This window comes from Thermobia domestica, chromosome 6 (assembly GCF_964235325.1).
Source record: "Thermobia domestica chromosome 6, izTheDome1.hap1.1, whole genome shotgun sequence".
NCBI classification, from domain to species: domain Eukaryota; kingdom Metazoa; phylum Arthropoda; class Insecta; order Zygentoma; family Lepismatidae; genus Thermobia; species Thermobia domestica.
In genome coordinates, this window is record NC_137459.1 from 267,983,978 (window position 1) to 268,003,941 (window position 19,964).

The 19,964-nt window shown below is 34.9% G+C and overlaps 1 protein-coding gene across 1 annotated transcript in view; it reads right to left on the reverse strand.

Moving 5' to 3' along the window:
* LOC145687543 (cell adhesion molecule Dscam2-like) overlaps positions 1 to 19,964 on the reverse strand; it is a 1,184,503-nt gene that overhangs the window by 597,461 nt on the left and 567,078 nt on the right. Inside the window, exon 4 of the mRNA XM_081761007.1 lies at positions 14,599 to 14,751. Coding sequence (XP_081617133.1) covers positions 14,599 to 14,751 — 153 coding nt within the window. The remainder of the gene's footprint in view (positions 1 to 14,598; positions 14,752 to 19,964) is intronic.

Sequence of the window (19,964 nt, forward strand, 5' to 3'; positions counted from 1 at the left end):
ATCATTAAAGGACATAGAAAATGTAATGTCCAAATTAAACATGAATAAATGCTGAATTTATATGTCAAAGTCGATGAAGTAATTAATTGTGTTGCGAGTGAAGAAAAGGAGTGTTTCGTATGATGGGAAGAGAACAGATAATCTGTGAATTTATTATTTTTATACAGGGTTTTCATAAAGTCTGGACGGATTTAATTTTCTTATAATTTTCATAAAAAAATGCTCATAATGAAATCAAATAAAGTGCAAACGGTAGCGGAAGGATTAGATTTTTAGTTGGCAACACTGTTAGATAAGCGGCAACTATGAACACGTTGAGAGAGAAAGAGGGAGAGCAAGGGTCAGTTTCTTATCAAATTCCATCCATTGTTGTTTTCATTGTTGTTTCAATGTTGACTGTTGAAAACCCAAAGGAATTTGAGACACATGAGAGAGATAGCCCTAAAGTCAACGTTTGGGGCGCTGTGTCCTATGATCATCTGATTGGACCGTTCTTTTTTGAAGAGGAGACCGTGAATAGAGATTCGTACCTGGATATGTTGCAGAAATACCTCATTCCGGAACTGGAGGCACGTGCAATCCAGAACGACATCATGTTCCAACAGGACGGGGCACACCCTCACTACGCAATCAAGGTGAGACAGTTCCTTGACGAGAAATTCAATAACCGATGGATTGGCTGCGGTGGCCCGACCGCTTGGCCGCCAAGATCACCCGACCTTACCCCCTGCGACTTCTAGCTTTGGGGTCATGTGAAAACGGAAGTTTATGCAAAGAAGCCAAGTGGTTTGGAGAACTTAAAGGACAAAATCAGGGCGTCTGTGGCTGGCATTTCGGATCAATCACAGCGGAACGCTGTGAGTGGATTCCAGCGCCGCCTACGCGAATGTGTGGACGGAAATGGCGCCCAGTTGGAGGTGTGGCGGTGAATGAACTGAGCTGGTGCAGATTACAGGTAAAAATTTAATCCTTCCGTTACCGTTTTCACTTTATTTGATTTCAATATGAGCATTTTTATGTAAATTATAAGCGAATTAAATCCGTCCATACTTTATGAAAACCCTGTATAATCCTTTTAATGTTCTAAAACGAAACAATTATTAGGTTTTCGTTAAAAAATAGTGCAAAGTAATAAGAATAATGCAATTGTGACGTGACGTATTAGAGGCAAAGAAATGACATCCTCCGCGTGTCACTATACTAGCGCAGGTGAATGGCCAACATCTCAACTGTTGATTATTATTAGGCTGAAGTTCCAAGTTAAATCCAAATTATGAATAAAGTTTTTTCTGGTTCCAACGGGGCATGTACAATACCGCAAAATTTTGAACTGTTTCCTTATCATTGAGTGACTTGCCTATAACCATGACATCATACGCTTTGGTGGCGTTCTTCAAATATTAGGAAACACTTAAGATCTCATTGTAGTTCGTAAAATATACAAATTACGTAAAGTACTAACGTAAAGTGTTAATACTTTTGTTCCTATTCAATACTTAGAAAGAAAACAAACATCTATCTTATAAGCAATAATAATACGCAATAGTATTACCAACTTCAAGGGCAATTTGAGAACACGCCATTGCTAGAACCTTAATACATACATTCCAAAATTGATGGTTTTTAATTGAAGTATTGAGGAGAAAAAAAACGTATGTGCGTACGTAAAAACATAGTTTACATGTATAAATCCTGTAGTTATTGGACTTAACGTACAGCAAACGTATAATTGAAAAAGTATATTATATAGTACTTTCCGTACAGCTGTTCCGAATAAACGTACTTTCCTTACGAACGAAAGAACTCTATATAGGCCGTCAGGATCTCACATACAGATGGACGTGTGTAACATATAGCTGACGTATATATCATGCGTATGAAAATGTATATAACACTTGTAAGACTGTCAGATATGGTACATCCTGCAACGGCATGATGTAACATAGCGGGAAAAGTAGTAGCATATGGGAACGTATGCTCCGTACTGATTTCTGTAGTAACCGTAAGGATTCCGTATATTTGTGCAATATACTGCTGTCCGGATAACGGACATTTTTTTTAGTGAAAATATCCTAACCTCAAGTACAAAAATTGTGTAGACTGACTAAACTATTATTATTATTATTATTATTATTATTATTATTATTATTATTATTATTATTATTATTATTATTATTATTATTATTATTATTTTACCTTTCGGCAGGTCCTGGGACTAAAGAGGTTTTTTTTTTTTCAATTGTAGATTTAGGCCTGGAAATGTTCCTTCCACGTTTTTCGATCCTCAGCTTCCTCTTTTAACTCCCAATATTTCTTCTGTTTCTCAAATCATCGATCAGTTGTGTTCTTTCTATTCCTCGCTTCCCTTTCATCTTTCCTTCTATTGCGGAATGAAAAAGACAATTTCTTCGCAAGATGTGTCCAATCCAATTGGCCTTCCTACGAAGGATGCTGGCTACAAGTGTCCTCTTCTTTCCTATCCGTTTCAAAACATCTTCGTTTGTTGCTCTCTCTGTCGATTTCATCTTCTCCATTTTCCTCCAGCACCACATTTCGACGCTCTTTAAAATATTTCTTCTTGACTAAACAATACATTCAGAATATAAAATTATCTTTCAACATTTTTTTTAAAAGAAGATATTCTGAACAGAATAATGTCACGACTAGTAAAACACATTTCTAGTACGCTAATATTTCAAGAAAATATAGAATACCTCAGTGGAATTTAAAAATAAGTCATTAAAAAATCACACCAAAATCTAAGAGTTTCGGTAGCTTTCTCTATATGTTACAATCAATGTTCATGTTCTGAAATTTAGTCTCTAGTTAATTTACTTTGATAGGTCCGAATATTCCACTTAGTACCTTTAGACATAACAAAAAAGGGTCAGTTCGTAATGATGAAGAATATATATATATATATATATATATATATATATATATATATATATATATATATATATATATATATATATATATATGTCTAATAAGTAACAGTGTTGCAAACTTTAGGAATAATTTGAAAAATCACATTATCTCAGCCTTGATACCAGATCAGAATATTCTTTGCAAAATTATTAAGTTATAATTTTATATTCTGACAACACTGTTTATTGCCTCACTGAAATGATTTGCATATCCACAAAGCAAAGTTTGGATATTTGATTTTCCCAACTGTCTTTGAAAATATCGATATTGGGACTGCTTTACACTTCTTTTTTTTTAAAAAAAAAAAAAAACTTTAAAGAAAACGCAATAAGTAAGATTTAACTATCAATTTGTGCCACTGTTACCGTCATGTGAGTTTGAAATTTTGTTTCCCGAAGAATCGCTTAGTCAGTCTGACGAATTATTTCCTTTTACTTTGCATATCTGCAGCAATATATAATAATACAGACACGCCACTAACATTTTATCACAATAGTGATTGTAAGAGTCTTCATTCTTCTTTCAGTTCATTGTACTGATATTGACAAAATACGTATCATTATAGGAGTTTATTTGTTCTATGTAGTGATAAATAATAAAAAAATTAATAAAAACACTCAGTGAATAAATGATCGTATTGTCACTCTGACAGTGAGAATAGGCTCGTTTGCAATCCTGAACGTTTGAAATCTTCGAACATCGAAAATGAGATTGAGACTACTATATGAATATATTCGAACTCAATCATATTTGATGGCGTGGGAGACCCGGGTTCGATTCCCGGCGGGAGCTCATGTGGTTCGGATTCCACGTTAATCAGTAAGTCCACGTCTCATATAGCCTTGCTGCTGAAAAGGACATTAAACTCAAAATTAACTCAATTTAACTCGACCATACTTGATATGACCCAAGATCAGGTGCATATTAAATATGTTTGAGTTTGAATGTGTTTATATAGCAGTCTCAGTCTTATTTTCGATATCCGAAGATTTCAAGCATTCACAACTCCAAACAAGTCCATCTATTCCAAACGAGGATGGTTAATCTATTACTGAAAACTCCAGTTCTCAAAGGACACGATCGAGCGCACAAAACAGTGCCAACACCTATCATCATCCAACAAATCAGAATTAGATTTAGGATCAGGATTATTAATACAATTTATGAGCTTTTCGGGTTCTATGGCCATGTTAGCCCGTTATGTATGAGGGATAACATCCCTCGGTGATATCACTGCCTGAGGAATTGGAGAGAAAGAAAGGAATGTGGAGGGAAGGAATCGGCATGGAAGTATGTTAGGTACCATCCCGACATTTGTCAGGTGTGAATGAGGAAAATCCAGGAAAAAAAATCTCACTAAGGATGGCTGGCTTGAAAAACTGTTACGCCTTTCCGACCGAGTGTCTCCATGGGGAATCGAATCCGGTACTGCTTGTACCAAAGATAAGGAGATCTTTTCAGAAGAAACCTACTTATTCATAAATGTGTGACATGCTGGAATTCGGGCAGCCTGACCATAGAAGCCACTTTTCTGAACGTTTCGAAATACTGTCGAGAAAAGTACCTAATTTGATATAATAAATAAATGACGTCTTTATCCATGTATGACTTAATTGACATCGCGTTACAGGAACAAAAAGTGTGTGTGAATTTTACTCAAAAGAAACTATACCTTGGCACTTCATTTTGTGCCTGTAAAACAAAAAAAATGTAAACCTTACTAAACATAATCATTTAAAAAACCCTTCAATGCTCGACCGACAAATAGTAAGTCAAGTACTGAACTAGGCACACACAAAGTTGGAAATATACAATCGTGCTAATAACCCATTACGTAAGAACACTAAATTTGCATTAGAAACATGTTTGATACGTTACTTCTAATCAAAGTTCTGGATTTGAGTATTAACCGAGTACTTTACAATACTAGTTTTCTTTCGGCCTTGAAAGCAGTTGCTTCACTAGATACATTTTCATCAATGTTTCATTCGCAGGAACTATGAAATAGACGTTGAATTAATAAGTTGCTCTCATGAGTGTTATTCCCTATGCTCTTGACAGCATTATTCCTCTCTCTCGTGCATATATTGATTACTTCTTTGCTTTTGTCTTGCGCTACTATCATTTTCTATTCAGCAGAACTTCAAGATGAGACTCACAAATATCTTACTCTCATCCTACTCCGATGTCTCCGTAAGGAGTATCTATACTAATATTCTTTGGATTAGAATCTATCGGCGGGAGAATGGAGAGGAAGCAGAATGGGTATGAGTGATAAAGAAGGAACAAAGCAAATGGAAGAGGTAAAGATAGGGCAGAGATAGATAGAAAGATAGAATAAGAAAAGAGGGTTGGTGTTAAAGATCTGCTTCTTCTCACATTACATCATAATCCTTTCTTTAGTGACGACGTCTCTGAAACGACATTCATTAACCCTGCAATCGAACAGTCTTTCAACAATGCAGAGCATCAGGTTTTCTTTTCACCAGAGAGATTGCAAGATATTATGTTACAAGTGACATTTGAACATTCTAAATGTTAAAGACATGAAGGCTTAATTACGTAGCAGGATTACGAAAAGGATATGCTAATTTCTACGCAAGAAAATCGCAAATATTTACTATCATCGATCTTTTTCTCATAATTAGTGTTAATCTTATTTTACGCTTAAAATAATTAACATATGGAAAATCAAATAATTATATGCGTCAACAGCTGTAATTTGTCAAGGTGATTTTTTGAATTACTATGAAGAATTTTAGAAACGATTGCGATAGAAGTTAGTGTCTTAAGGTGTTGAGTATCTTATTATAATTTGAAAAGTAACCGAAAGAGAAATTCATTTAGTGTCAAGATGTAGCCTTTTTTTTAGAATCTCCTCCCTACCCTACGTAATCAGTTTTGCTATCGGGATTACGTTGAATACAATAGCTTATATGTAATTTAAACAATTTTTGATGAAGTTTGTAAAAATTTGTTCACAATTTGAGAAAAAACAAAATCTAGGAGAGAACTTTTAAGTGATGTGTATTATTTTATCCATTTCTTTTTTCTTTCTATACCTTTTAAAGTCTCAGTATTCATGTAAAAAACGTTTGTGATTTTAGCGTTCGTTCGAGATAATCTCTGAAACTACTTAACTCTTTCACCACCGGTAAGTAATTGCTTCTAGATAATTGTGGGCTACTATTGTAATGTCGTAACTAACTCAATTGTATTAATAGCGCTAATGATAAAATGAGCAGTCCGATTATAATTTCTTCTTATATGGGAAATTTTTACTGTTATCTTTTACTAGTATCAATTGCAAGCTTCGTTGGGTTAAATTTAAAATAAAGAAAATAGTAATGTGTAATGTTAGTCAGTTACTTTTTACTATTGCTAAAGCGCTCTTATATCGGTCATCTTTTATTATTTTTATATATATCCCTCCCCTTCCCATGTTGCGAAGCACGACATCGGAAGTGTCATTGTTCATCTCAGCGACCTGGAAATCTATAGATTCGGGACTAAAATCGATAATTTTAGATCAGTTATATATTTCAATCATTATATATATACAGGGTGGGCCATTTTAATTAATCCACGGAAATATCTGAAAAATGATAAAACATAGAAGAAATGTTTCAAGTACACGTTATATATTGCTAAGGGGGAAACCCAATTCCGCCAAAAGTACCCCTCCCCGCCCCCCCTAAATAGGGGTAACGGGGGGTAACTTTGAAATATCAAATGGGAACACGGGTCGAGTAATACATCGTTCGAAAGGTCTTGGAAAACTAAGTATCGCTGTACCAAAAGATGTTCCATATTGTGCACCGGTTTCAAAATGGCCGCCATAAAATGGTTCGGAAACTCCAGTACTCGTAGTGTGAAAACCATGGAAGGTAAATGAATGGAACAAAATTGAAATACGTAAATATCATAGGGCATATCGAACGGTGTGGTCCCTGTGATCCCAGTGGCCTCCCTAAAGGGGTCTTGGGGGCTAACTTCAAAATTTCAAATAGTAACATGAGTCGAGTGGTACCTCGTTCGATAAATCTTGCAAAATGTAACATATTGCAGGAGAAAACGATTGATGGGAAATGGCAGTGTTCTCAAAAGGCCGCCGAAACATAGTATCCGTGTCAGAGAAAAGGTCACCCGTAGTATGAAAGCGATTGGAGATAAATCAACAAAAGAAAAACTGGAGTAGCTAACTGACGTAAGGCACATCGAGAGGTGTTGTCGGGGTGACTTCAAGGGCCAACTAAAAGGTATCCGGGGCCAACTTGAAAATTTCAAATAGCAGCTTGAAGCGAGTAACATCACGTTACATAGACAAATTAATATCAAACAGCTTCTGTAAGAAAATTTTCGACATGAGACACCGTTTTCAAAATGATCGCAAAGACATGGCGACTGTGTCTAAGAAAATGTCTAGTGCCCATAGTATGAATACGGTTAGACATAAATGAAAATAACGAAAATTAAATAGAAAAACCACGGAGGCGTTCCAAGACTCGAGAATAATACAACAGAGATAAAAATATAAGAGTAAAATTGCCATAATGTATAGAGAGAAACCCAAGTCCTGCAACATAATCTCTCCCTGCGCTCTGTATGTGAGTGGGGTGGAAAGTAAAGTGAAAGTTCAAACGAGAACTCTACTTTAATTCGTAAATTAAGGCTAACCTTACAAATAGGTATGGTGTGGTTGAAACATTTGTTTGTAAGGATGACGCTGTAGTGACTAAAAAAAGAGAAACTTTTATGCAATGCGTGCTGGTTATTCAGAAAGCATTTCGGGGATATACGTACACACCGTTTCGTCCCTCAAGCTCACAATATGACATGAATGCTAATAGTTAATCAAAATGTAACTGTGGCCATCCGCGTTAACTTAGTGCACCAATACTCTATGCATGAAGTCTGCCTTCCAAATAGCATTGGGTAGGTCAAGCGTACGCCCGAACCGTTGTCCGGTCGGACATTGAAATTTTGAAGTTAGCCCACAAGACCCCTTCAGGGAGGCCACTGGGATCACAGGGATTATATCATTCGATATGCCCTATGATATTTACGTATTTCAATTTTGTTCCATTCATTTACCTTCCATGGTTTTCATACTACGGGTACTGGAGTTTCCGAACCATTTTATGGCGGCCATTTTGAAACTGGTGCACAATATGAAACATCTCTTGGTACAGCGTTACTTAGTTTTCCAAGACCTTTCGAACGATGTATTACTCGACCCATGTTCCCATTTGATATTTCAAAGTTACCCCCCGTTACCCCCATTTACGGGGGGCGGAGAGGGGTACTTTTGGCGGAATTGGTTTTCCCCCTAAGCAATATATAATGTGTACTTCAAAAATTTCTTCTATGTTTTATCATTTTTCAGATATTTCCGTGGATTAATTAAAATGGCCCACCCTGTATATATATATATATATATATATATATATATATATATATATATATATATATATATATATATACACCCTTCACCCAAGCTGAGAGGTTGAATTTGGATCTAAAAAGTATTGGAAGTGTCACGTGTTCATCTCAGCGACTCAAAACTATAGATTCGACACTAATATCGGTCATTTTATACCTTTTGAAAATATCTCTTCCCCTCCCGGAAGTTACACAGTCAAAGTGATATGACAAAAAACAAGTCAGGCTTGAACCTCACCTATGTTAAAAATTTGATCGAGATTGATCATTTGGTTCAAGAATTATTAAGTTTTAATTAATTTTTAACTCCTTCCTCCCCCTCCCCTATGTTCTATCGTCAAAGTGAATAGATATTCTAAGTATCATCCCAGGTCCTAACCTCATCTATGTTGAAAAATTTGATTGGGTGATTCAAGAGTTAAGTTTTATTAACTGTTATATCTAAATCTCTCACTCTCCTCCCCTCCCATCCCCCTCCCCTAATTTCTACCGTCAAAGTGAAATTATATATATATATAAACTTTCTAGGCCCGAATCTCATTTATGTTGAAAATTTGATTAAGGTCGTTCGGGTGATTTAAGCCTGATGAAGTCATAAAGACAGTCACTTTTATTTTTATTTATTTATATCTTTTACACATATATCTTCCCCGTCCCGCTCTGCTACATTGCACCGTAAAAGTGAAATGACGAAAACATCCCAGGTCCAAACCTTATCTATGTTGAAAGTTTGATCAAGATCGGTCGGATGGTTTTATTCATTTTCGTATATTTCTCCTCCTCCCCTCTCCCGTCCCTAAGATTTACCGTCAAAGTAAAATTATAAAAAAAGAAACTTCTCAGGTTCGAACCTTATCTATGTAGAAAATTTGATTGAGATCGGTCGGGTGGTTCAAAAGTTACTAACTCATGAACACTGCCATTTTTATATTTTTATATCTATTGATTTTAGTGTATCTGCCCCTCCTACCCCCCCCCCTACGTTGCTCTGTCAAAGCGAAACGATAAGAAGATTTCCAGGTCAGAACCTCATGTGTACCGAAAATTTGATTGAGACCAGTCGGGTGGTTCAAGAGATTAGGAGTCACAAACATAGTCACTTTCAATTTTATAATATAGACCAGCCTTTGGCTAGCTGGGTGCTCCGCCCCCAGACCCCGCGTTTCCTCGGCCTAAGGCCTCACATCTCTTACGCATCAGCCTTGCAACAAGAGTGAATTTTATGCATTTGCTCTTTAGTTACATTTCCTTAATTTGACCCAGCTGGGCGCTTTGCCCCTGACCCCCCTCGACAAACGGCCTCGCACCTCTTAAACCCACAATACTACCAAATTTCAAGTTCCATATCCTATTTCAAATATGTAAAAGATAATATTTTGTATTTCAAGAAAACGCCCATTTAAATAGCACGGACATTTCTTCATCCCTTCCCTAACAGCACAAGGTTTGCTATGCATGCTACATTTAGGTGTTCTAAATTCTTCTCCACATTTGATGCATATGCTGCTTCTTTTTCTAAGCGATTGTGTACTAGAAGCAACAAACGCATCAACTTTATTAGATGGCAACTGCTCTGATCATTTGAAAGGGAATATGGAAGAACCGATAAATAAAGTAAATAGACACTCCTCATTTTGTTATAAAATTACATGGCAGGCAGATTTTATCTGATCCCAAACGGTTATCAAATATACGCGGTTAAAGGAGCACTCTGATTAGCCAAATTCAAAAGACCTCAATAATTTATCCCTTCACCAGCGAGTTCTCTTCATCGCCTCCGTGGCCAAGTCGGAAGAGTACGCGGCTAGTAATCCAAAAGTTGGATGTTTGCGTCCATCTTGGGGTACATTTTTTTTTACTTGTTTAAAGTGTTTTTTAGACTCACCTTAATGTAAACGCATTACGCATATAGGCGATTTAACATATTTTGGAGGGAGTAATTTTGTGGTTCATTGCCGGTTACGGCAGAGAAACATACTAGGCACGTTCCCAAGGTGCATGTCAGGCATGTGCCTAGGGGCGGAAATAGATTGTCACTATCACTTGCCACCCATGTGATTTCTCTCTCAACGGTACATAAGGCACATACTGGACACATTCCCATGTACCTGAGGAACACGATAGGCATATGCTTGCTCTGTAATTGTGCTGTTAGGGTCTTTTAGACCCCTTAGAAACAACCACCCTTACACCCCTTAGATATATATCACTCTTGGAAATATTCCTGTCGGTTAGTCCCGGAAGGCTACAATCATATCAAATTTCGTTATTCTAATCCTGCGGTAAGTACCAGAACATTTTGGAGTGTAGTAGATGTATCATAAATAGCATGGGAAAGATTTTTCAATTCCCGATAAAAACACTCTACATTTGGATTTTTTTTTTTGCGACTTACTGTACTTAGTTAGTGCTAACGAAAACGTATAAACATACCGATTTTCTAGTTTTTATTCTAAGTACCTAAAATATAAGATTATATGTCCAAAAAAGGCCCATTTAAATAATATGAGGAATTTCTTCATCCATTTAAATAATATGAGTAATATTAAGACCCACTAAAGATTAAAAATATTCAGTTTTGGCAATTTTTCTGTAGGTTAGTCCCGAAAAGCTACAATCGTGCCAAATTTAAGCTTTGTAATAATACAGGTCGTACCCAATAATATGGGGTATAAATGGTATCCCATATAAATAACATGGGGAAGATTTTTCAGTTCCCCATAAAACCACTTTATAGTTAGAAATTTTTATTTTTAGTTATTTATACAGATGACGCTAGCAAAAACGTACAAGCATACCGAATTTCAAGTATTCATTCCAATTCCAATAATCTAAAATATGAGATTATATGACAAAAATAACGCCCATTTAAATAACATGGGAAATTTCTTCATGCCCCCTTTAGGCCTGTTAAAACTTTAAAATCTCTCTCTCTCTCTCTCTCTCTCTCTCTCTATATATATATATATATATATATATATATATATATATATATATATATATATATATATATATAATGGCGGATCGAGGATATGATCAAGGGAGGGGCTAAAGCATAGTTTTCCGCTTTATCCAGTGTAAAGCAGGACTGAAACCCATTTTATGCAGTGTATATCTGAGCTCAAGGAGGGCTATAGCCCCTATAGCTCCCCTTGTATCCGCCCCGTATATATATATATATATATATATATATATATATATATATATATAATAGCTATTTAATGTACACAATATCCTTGGGATGAGATTTTTTGGATGATTTTCTAGAAAGCAACATGCAATTTTCTTTATGATTCATAGAAATACAGGGTGGCCCAAAAGTAGTTCATACAGTCCGGTACTGATCAGCTCAGTGTATTATTTATTATTGTTATCAAACAGGTAGATCTAGTTTCTTTATTATTTGTTGTTAACGTCTTTTTATAATAACTTAAGCCCATAACAGTAGAAACAAATAAATTCATAAGCTAGAATGTTATAATTGATCAATGCAGGGGTGTATACTAGGGTGGGTCAAAAAAAACTTTTTTTTTTTGAAATTTGAAAACGGGTAGTGCAAAAGTTGCTACGCGTGGCAGAGACTTTGCACAAAAAAAAATGGGATTTTTCGGACCACCCCTTACCCTGCCGCATACGCCTTGAACATTTCAGGTTTTGGTAAAACGGCAACCCGCTCAACTCTACAGAAACGTCGACTGTAGCGGCTACTGGGTATCTATAATGGAAGACAATCAATGTTCAGAGGATAAACTTAGTCTCATTGATGTTAGGTTTTGTTTTTAGAATACCCTAAATATATTTATTTATTTCAATGCTCTTGACAAAGCTATATGTTCCATTTAACAAGCGGCAAATAAAAATGAGATAAATTACAATAAAAAAGTATGCCAAATTCTAAGAAAATTCTACAAATACAAGACAAATTATAAGAAAGATATTTGAATACAAGAATAGAATACAAAGAAATGATGCTAGAAATACCAAAAGTAGAAAAGAACTGATACGGATAATACAAAATATGTATAAATACATAAAAAACGAAAAAAAATGATGAGGTAATGATGGAAATACAAAAACGACTAGTGATATATAAAGTTTAAAGCACATTGTCACATTGAACATTGTTACTTATAGTAATTTCGAACTGTAGATATATACTGAGCATAAGGCATAGAAAAAACAATCATTATACCCTTCATAATTAACTGATCGTGAAGATTACACAATTTAATTGCTGGCGAATGTTAATGTTGGATAATATTTGACCTGCTTATAGAAAATGGTATATATAATCTTAAACTTGGTATATGTAATCTTAAAAATGGTATATGTACAGACTTAACATTTAATTTAATATATTGCAAAAATCTTGCACATCCACAAAATAATTATTAATCTTATACAATAAAATATTTTGTGCGTGAAATCTACGAGTAATTAACATAAGCATGAAAAATTCTAACAACAAAGCAGAATAAGATACTCTATTTAATTTAGCTTATCTATTGTACTTTTTAAAATACAAATAACAAAGAAATTTATACTGAACACGTTCTAAGTCATCAATGTGAGTTTGAAAATAAGGGCTCCAAATTTCACAAGCATATTCAAGTTTACTCCGTAAAAATATGCAACACAAAGTTGTGATTGCAGAAACGTCAGTCATAGATGTTGTTCTTATGATAAATCCTAGACGTTTATATGATTCAGAAACTAAACATTTCAAATGCAAATTAAATGACAGTTTAGTATCAAATGTAATGACCAAATCAACAACATCATCATTCTTACTCAACAGAGTTTCATTGATACTATAATTATGTTTTCTGAACATCTTTTCCTTAATATACGTAATGACAGAGCATTTATTAATATTAAATGCTAAATTGTTAGTTACACTCCACTGATAACAAGAATCAATATCTTGTTGCAGATTGTCAGAAACTCTAATTGAGTTAATCTGCTTATAAATTTTTAAATCATCAGCGTAAAGTAACGACTGAAAGTGTTTGATAACAGATAGTAAGTCATTAATAAAAAGTAAAAAATAATAAATTAGATCCTTGAGGAACACCGGATGAAGCTATATAAGGCAAAGCTTGTGTACGATTAAAACTAACTGTATATTTCCGATTGAGTAAATATGAAGATAATTTTAATAAGCTGTTAGATAACCCAAAGGAATCCAACTTAGCCAACAAAAGAGAGTGATCTAATATATCAAAAACGTTGGAAAAATCAGTATATACTAGGCATGGCCAGTTCCGGAATTTTCACTTTCCGGAATCCGGAAAGTAAAATCGGAAAAATTCCGTATTTCGAAAAAGTTCCGATTTCGGAAAAATATTTAGTTCGGAAAAATCTATAGTTTGGGTTCGTTAAACTATTACAGCTATCAGAGTACATTCTCGGTGACAAGATCAATATCATTTTTTTTTTTTTTTTTTTAGTTTAGCGTGTCACAGATGTTCCGATGCTAAATGACATTTGTTCATTGGTGATAATAATGAATGGAATGAAGGAAGTGGGAGAATATGGGAGAATCACAGGAAAATCCCCACATACGATGTTTTCTCACCGCAAACTCCAGTTGACGCAAATTCGGATCGAACCAGGGATCCCGCACATTAGAATACCACTGAGTATGGTGATCCCCGTTCTTAAAAGGAAATTGACGTAACTGAATTTGTTCAAATATTAACAAATCTGATAGTGAATTTCGATTTCAAACATAAATCTAAAACTGACAAATGAAATTAAAAGCATCAGTTTCCTTTCTCACAGCAGCGATTTCGAGAAAGGTGCGCGGTACTGCCTTTTAACGTATAATACAGTATTCAGCTGTCCAATTAATGGTTGAAACTCCCACCGAATAAGTTCCTTCTCTCCTCTTTTCCTCTTTCTCTCTCCTGTCTTTCGGAGTTCCACTGGAGGTGTTTAGTAGATGAACATATGGCACGTTAAAGACGTTTAATTAAATTTGTCTCTCCTGTGCAGCTTTCTATGAACTTTGTGAAAATTTTCAGACGCTTTGATGGAGAAGAAAATGTCACGCGATACTGTACGTACGTGCTAGGAAAGCATCACTGAATTCGATTTTCATCAGAACGCCTGTTGACACTGGATCGGCCAGAGATGTAACAAGCTAGAGGGGACATTTAATTAAATACATTTGTTAGATGGCTCTATTCCACCCTACCTTTACGATAGTAGATCTACATCTCTTACCTGCATTAACGATGATTGTGCCTCCCTTGACGCTGACTAAAGTCTCCCCAGATAGCCTGTGAGCGACTCGGCAGCGATACGAAGAATAGCTGTCCTGAGGGCGAACTTTCATTACAAGTAGTTCGCCACTTGGCAGCATATGAAATTTGCCATCTGGAAATTAAAAAAAATAAATTATATTTAATATCATCGACAGAATTAATAAGTATTTTATTATCTACATTGAAGCTAAAATTAAAAAAAAAAAACTCAGAACTTTAAAGATAGGCAAATTTGTGTCTATCTTGGTTGTAAAAATGAAATGATATCTTTCAGTTTTATGTCCCACGTTTATGTCTTTCGGGCTAACGGAGACGGATGATTAGAAATAGCAAATTATTGCAAAGGAATTGACAGAATGAAAATATCGGAGGAAAATGAGAACCCTGAGCAAATCCAAGCACAGGATATTGTTCACCAGAAAGTCACATGGCCTGGAATCAAACTAGGGATATGATGCACCAAAGGTGAGTGTTTTATTAATAAGCCACTGTCCCCTGAGTTGGTTATTATTTAACGAAATTAGTCGCCCGTTATATAAAAAGATCTTCAGTCATATTTTTCAAGAAAATAATGTTTACCTTGTTTTCAGTATTCTGTATTCCCATTGATACGCAAAAGCACAATATGCGTACTTGTACATACATTTCAGCGACTCGGAACACATACGTAGGTTAATGAACAGAATTTTGATTAAGAGAACGATTTTTTAAATACATTTATACTATGCTAGCCCTATATATACCTTCGGATGTAACCGAGTCTCAACTTAATATCCATCAAATACAAAGTTGGTGCTGAGGGTGTCTTTCACGAGTTGTGGATTAGCCAAAATTAGACATGAAATGTATCTATGTGACAAAGTTAAACTTGGTGTCCATTGCACTGTGGATACATTAGTATAACCATACCATGGCTACAGAATGCTCATATGTCCAGTATAATCTATGTGAGACAGCCTGAATAATAGATAAGAAATGCTCATATACGAGGATATCGGAAGAAATCCTTATATCGAAGAAAATCTGGATTTCGGAAGAAATCCGGATATCTGAGAGAATCCGGATTTCGAAAAGAAATGCTACACAATTCGTGTGAACAGAGACCAACGAAGATAATTCAGAACAGCATATATGACCAACAGCATTGCCACACATCAATCTAGTACAGGTTTGCTTTTATAAAGCAATTTTGTCAACTTTAAGAATTACTTATCCTATCAAAAAATGTATGTGTCTAATTATGTACGAAACATGTAATTTAAAATCTCCTAATTTCAAGGCGTGGAGGATGTTGCAGTTTGTAGCCCACTACTTCAGAGAATCTTCTGAAATTCTTATTGGAGGCTCAGCAAACTACATGTGTATATGTCAGTTGATTTTTTTGTTTTTTTACTCATATGCAGGCACTAATAGGAAATGCACGCAAATTTTCTCCGTCGTATGTTCTTCTATATCTTGTGCCTGTTGCAACAAGTTCCTGAGCACACCATTTCTGTCTTCATGACTCTTTCTCTGTGTTGTAAATACTGTTACCAACCGTCCAGTTTTCAACCGGACAGTTCAGGTTTACTATTTGCTATCCAGTTCATTGGTCAGAATGGACAACATTCGCTAGGTCCTTTGATTTACAAGAATTACGCGTATAATTTTAGCTTAAGATATGTTGGTAAGTTAATTAACTTTGTAACTAGGTTGGGACATAGAAATTCGTTACAGTTGCTGTAATCCAAATTTAATGAACATTGTTTATCAATGTATTTACTATTCTCCCAAGGAACGCTTGCATAGAAAAGATTACAATTAGGATGAAAATCGTATGAAGACTTGCAAGTATTAGTTCTGCAATACGATTAATTGATAAAATGATTGTAAAATCATAATATAAATCTTTCAATTTTTCATCGCACGACTATACCGGCTAAAAGATACGCTGATGATGAAAATGATTGAAATTGTGGAATGAAGGAAATGGGAGGAAACGAAAGAACCTCGATAAAACCTACGCACCTATTTGTCTACCATAAATGCCACTTGGTGCAACCTGGGATACAACTAGGACCTCATACACCAGAGATAAACTCTCTATACCACTGAGCCACCGCGACTATTGCTACGAACATAATAAAAGTTACGTTTACAGATATGCAAGTCATTACACAATACACTCCAATAATAAATATGGTTTACATCTTGTTATATCATACCCTTTATGGACTTCTCGTGACACGGAAGGATTTTGATAACCTCTAAATGAAACTAAGAAAGGTCAGGGCAGAATTTTGTACATAAATTTACGAAATGAGACGAGACGAGGAAAGTTTTCCGAGACTAGATAACGAATTCTTTGAGAATCGAGATACAACGAGAGTTCTACAAAATTTATGAAACGAAACGATATTATATATATATATATATATATATATATATATATATATATATATATATATATATATATATATATATATATATATATATATAGTCTTGGCTTGTGCTATGGACAACACTAAATACAGTTATAAAATGTGTTACAAAATGTTACGAGCTGAGTAGAATTTTCCCTGTTTTTGTTAAGGAAAATTGAAATATAAAACTGAGTCAATAAACTTTGTGTTATTTATTTTAATTTCTTATTTCATTGATAACATTAAAAGTGTTTTATGTTGTAGCGCTGCAAGAGGGACACGTACTTATTTCGCACTCTAAAAATGAACAAGTACACAAAATTAACTGTTCTTTTATAGTTTTGTGCAGTTACACCATAATGTCTTTTGTCAATAGTATCATTCATTGATTCAAGAATTCTTTGAAATAACAGCCCTGATAACCTTAGTTTAATTCAGACATAAACTACTCAGAACTGGTAAACTAATGATACAGTTTAACGAAAGGTAAACAACTATGTGATTTTTATCGTTGTTAATGTAATTCTACAGTATAATAATTTGTAATATAACGTTTTTTCAGTACTACCAAGTAGTAATTAAAGAAATAGTACCAAGTATACTCATATCCAAGATGATTGTCGCATATCTATAACTGTCTTCTTGTAAGAATATAATTTGATGAGGATTTTGTAGAGTAATTTTAATACTAATACTATGTGTAAAATCGGGAAATGTATATTTGCGGTAAATTTCATAGGAAAAGAATTATAAATACGAAAATTAGAATGAGTAAAATAAAATGTTGCTAAATAGACAAGAAAGTTTTATTTTCGTTTTATTGTTCTTATTTACTGCTCTTTTGACATGAAATTTGCCACATATATGTCTTTTTCGATTATACACATACTAACGTTATAAGAAATACCGAGTGAATTCGTTATCAAATTATATTCATACATCAACATATTTATAGATATACGACAATAATTTTGGACATGAGTGTACATTGGTTGAAATTATTGCTCATGATAATATACTTGTTTGTAGTTCAGATAAAAGTAGTTGGAACAAACCACGAATTCTGGTATGTGCTCTGTTGACTACAGAAAGAGATCTGGTAACACTAGTTACAAATGGTATAATTTGCAACTAGGGTCAATTAATGATGCTACAATATAAGCAGAGTTTTTCATAGTCTATTTATACAAACCAATATATTTTAGAAGATCATGCTCGATAGTTGTATACATATTTGTCACTATCTGACTGACATGGAACCGGATGTACACTTAATCAATTATATAAAATGAAAACGATAGACCTTGGAAACATTGATGTTCACAGTGCTATAGGCAAAGAATATGACCCATATCAAGCCCCATCATTATAGTTTCACTTGTAATTCAATACTGATAATTGACTCTGCTTGCGTGTAGTATGTAGCATTTAAGATTCCCGATATTACCTAGTTTTTTTAAATGATATTTTAAGAAATGCAATGATTATATAGTACCTAGGTAATGTTTAGAAAGCTTTCTTCTCGAAACCTATATCTTTGACCCAGGGAAAGCTCTATAATGTAGTCACGAAGTCGCATATATTCCCAATTAATACGAAGGCAAATACTAAAAGAAGAATTATGGACATTTATTTCTATATATGAACGAGGGATAACTGAATTTTAAAAAAATCAGTTTGTTTAATATGGATTCGGCAACCCTGGTTGATGCCCACTAGAGATTTGACAATCCAAATAAGTCACGTTCTTTGGTGTTATTCCCTGCTTACGTGTTCTGGCTTGGCTCACTCTTGCATTAGCCTGAGAGAACAGTCGTTTAAACACCAGTCCTTGCGTACAATGTAATCGCGCTAAATAGACTTGTTTTATACCTGGTTCCGTGCAGCGAGCGGGAGGAGGAAAGAAGGCAATGCTCCTTAGATGAGTGATGATTATGTTGCTCCACTGGTTGCACAGAAGCAAAATGGGAGAAATTCGTTGCTAATCGCGGGGAAAAAAGACTGACTTGTATTATTTCGAGGGCGAGGGGACGCCGCAGTAGATTCTTGAAGCATTATGCATGCTCATTCATACACATATACCAATTATTATGAAATAAAGATCAAATACGTTTCGTGTGCACTTCACAATTTTAAACTTAACATCTGATATATATTTACAGAACATTTTTGAAAGTATTTAGAGAAAAGCATTTAGCATATTAATAGTTTTGAGTTTCATCTTAAATTGATTCACGTCTGAACTGTTACTGCGAAAGTAAGCATGCGAAACTGTAGAGAAATATGTAGGTCTTGCACTTATAATTTGAATAAATGATTGTGATATATCCGTAGGTAGAGAGTTACGCATCTAAAATCATCATGTTAAAATCATGTAAATCAAGTTTAAGGTGGGAAACACTCACGGGGTTTCAGTAAATTTGGTCTCCGCTAGATTTACAGTACTTTATGCATATTTTGAAGCTTCCTCATGGATATGTGGTTAACAAATGTATATTTGGCCTTGGATAAGAGTAGCCTACATTTTTGTGGTGAAATGAATTGTCAAATGAAAAAAATGAAATGAAATCTTTGAGTTTTACGTCCCACGGTTATGCCGGTTAGGCTAAAGCAGACGGTGATGATGAGTGATGAATGGAATGGTGGAATGAAGAAAGTGGGAGGAAACGGGAGAACCCCGAGAAAACCCACGCACACGGTGTTTGTCCACCACAAAGTTCACTTGGCGGGGGCTGGGATCGAACCCGGGACCCCAAGCACCAGAGGTGAACGCTCTACCACTGAGCCACCGCGGCCCGAATTGTCAAATGAGTTACTCATTTGCTTTAAAGTTGATTTCGACTTAAACGCCTCTTTCAGCCTGAGTAGCACTATACTGCTAAAAATTTTGCTGGCGTTAGCTCGAAATTTTTCAGAAACACAG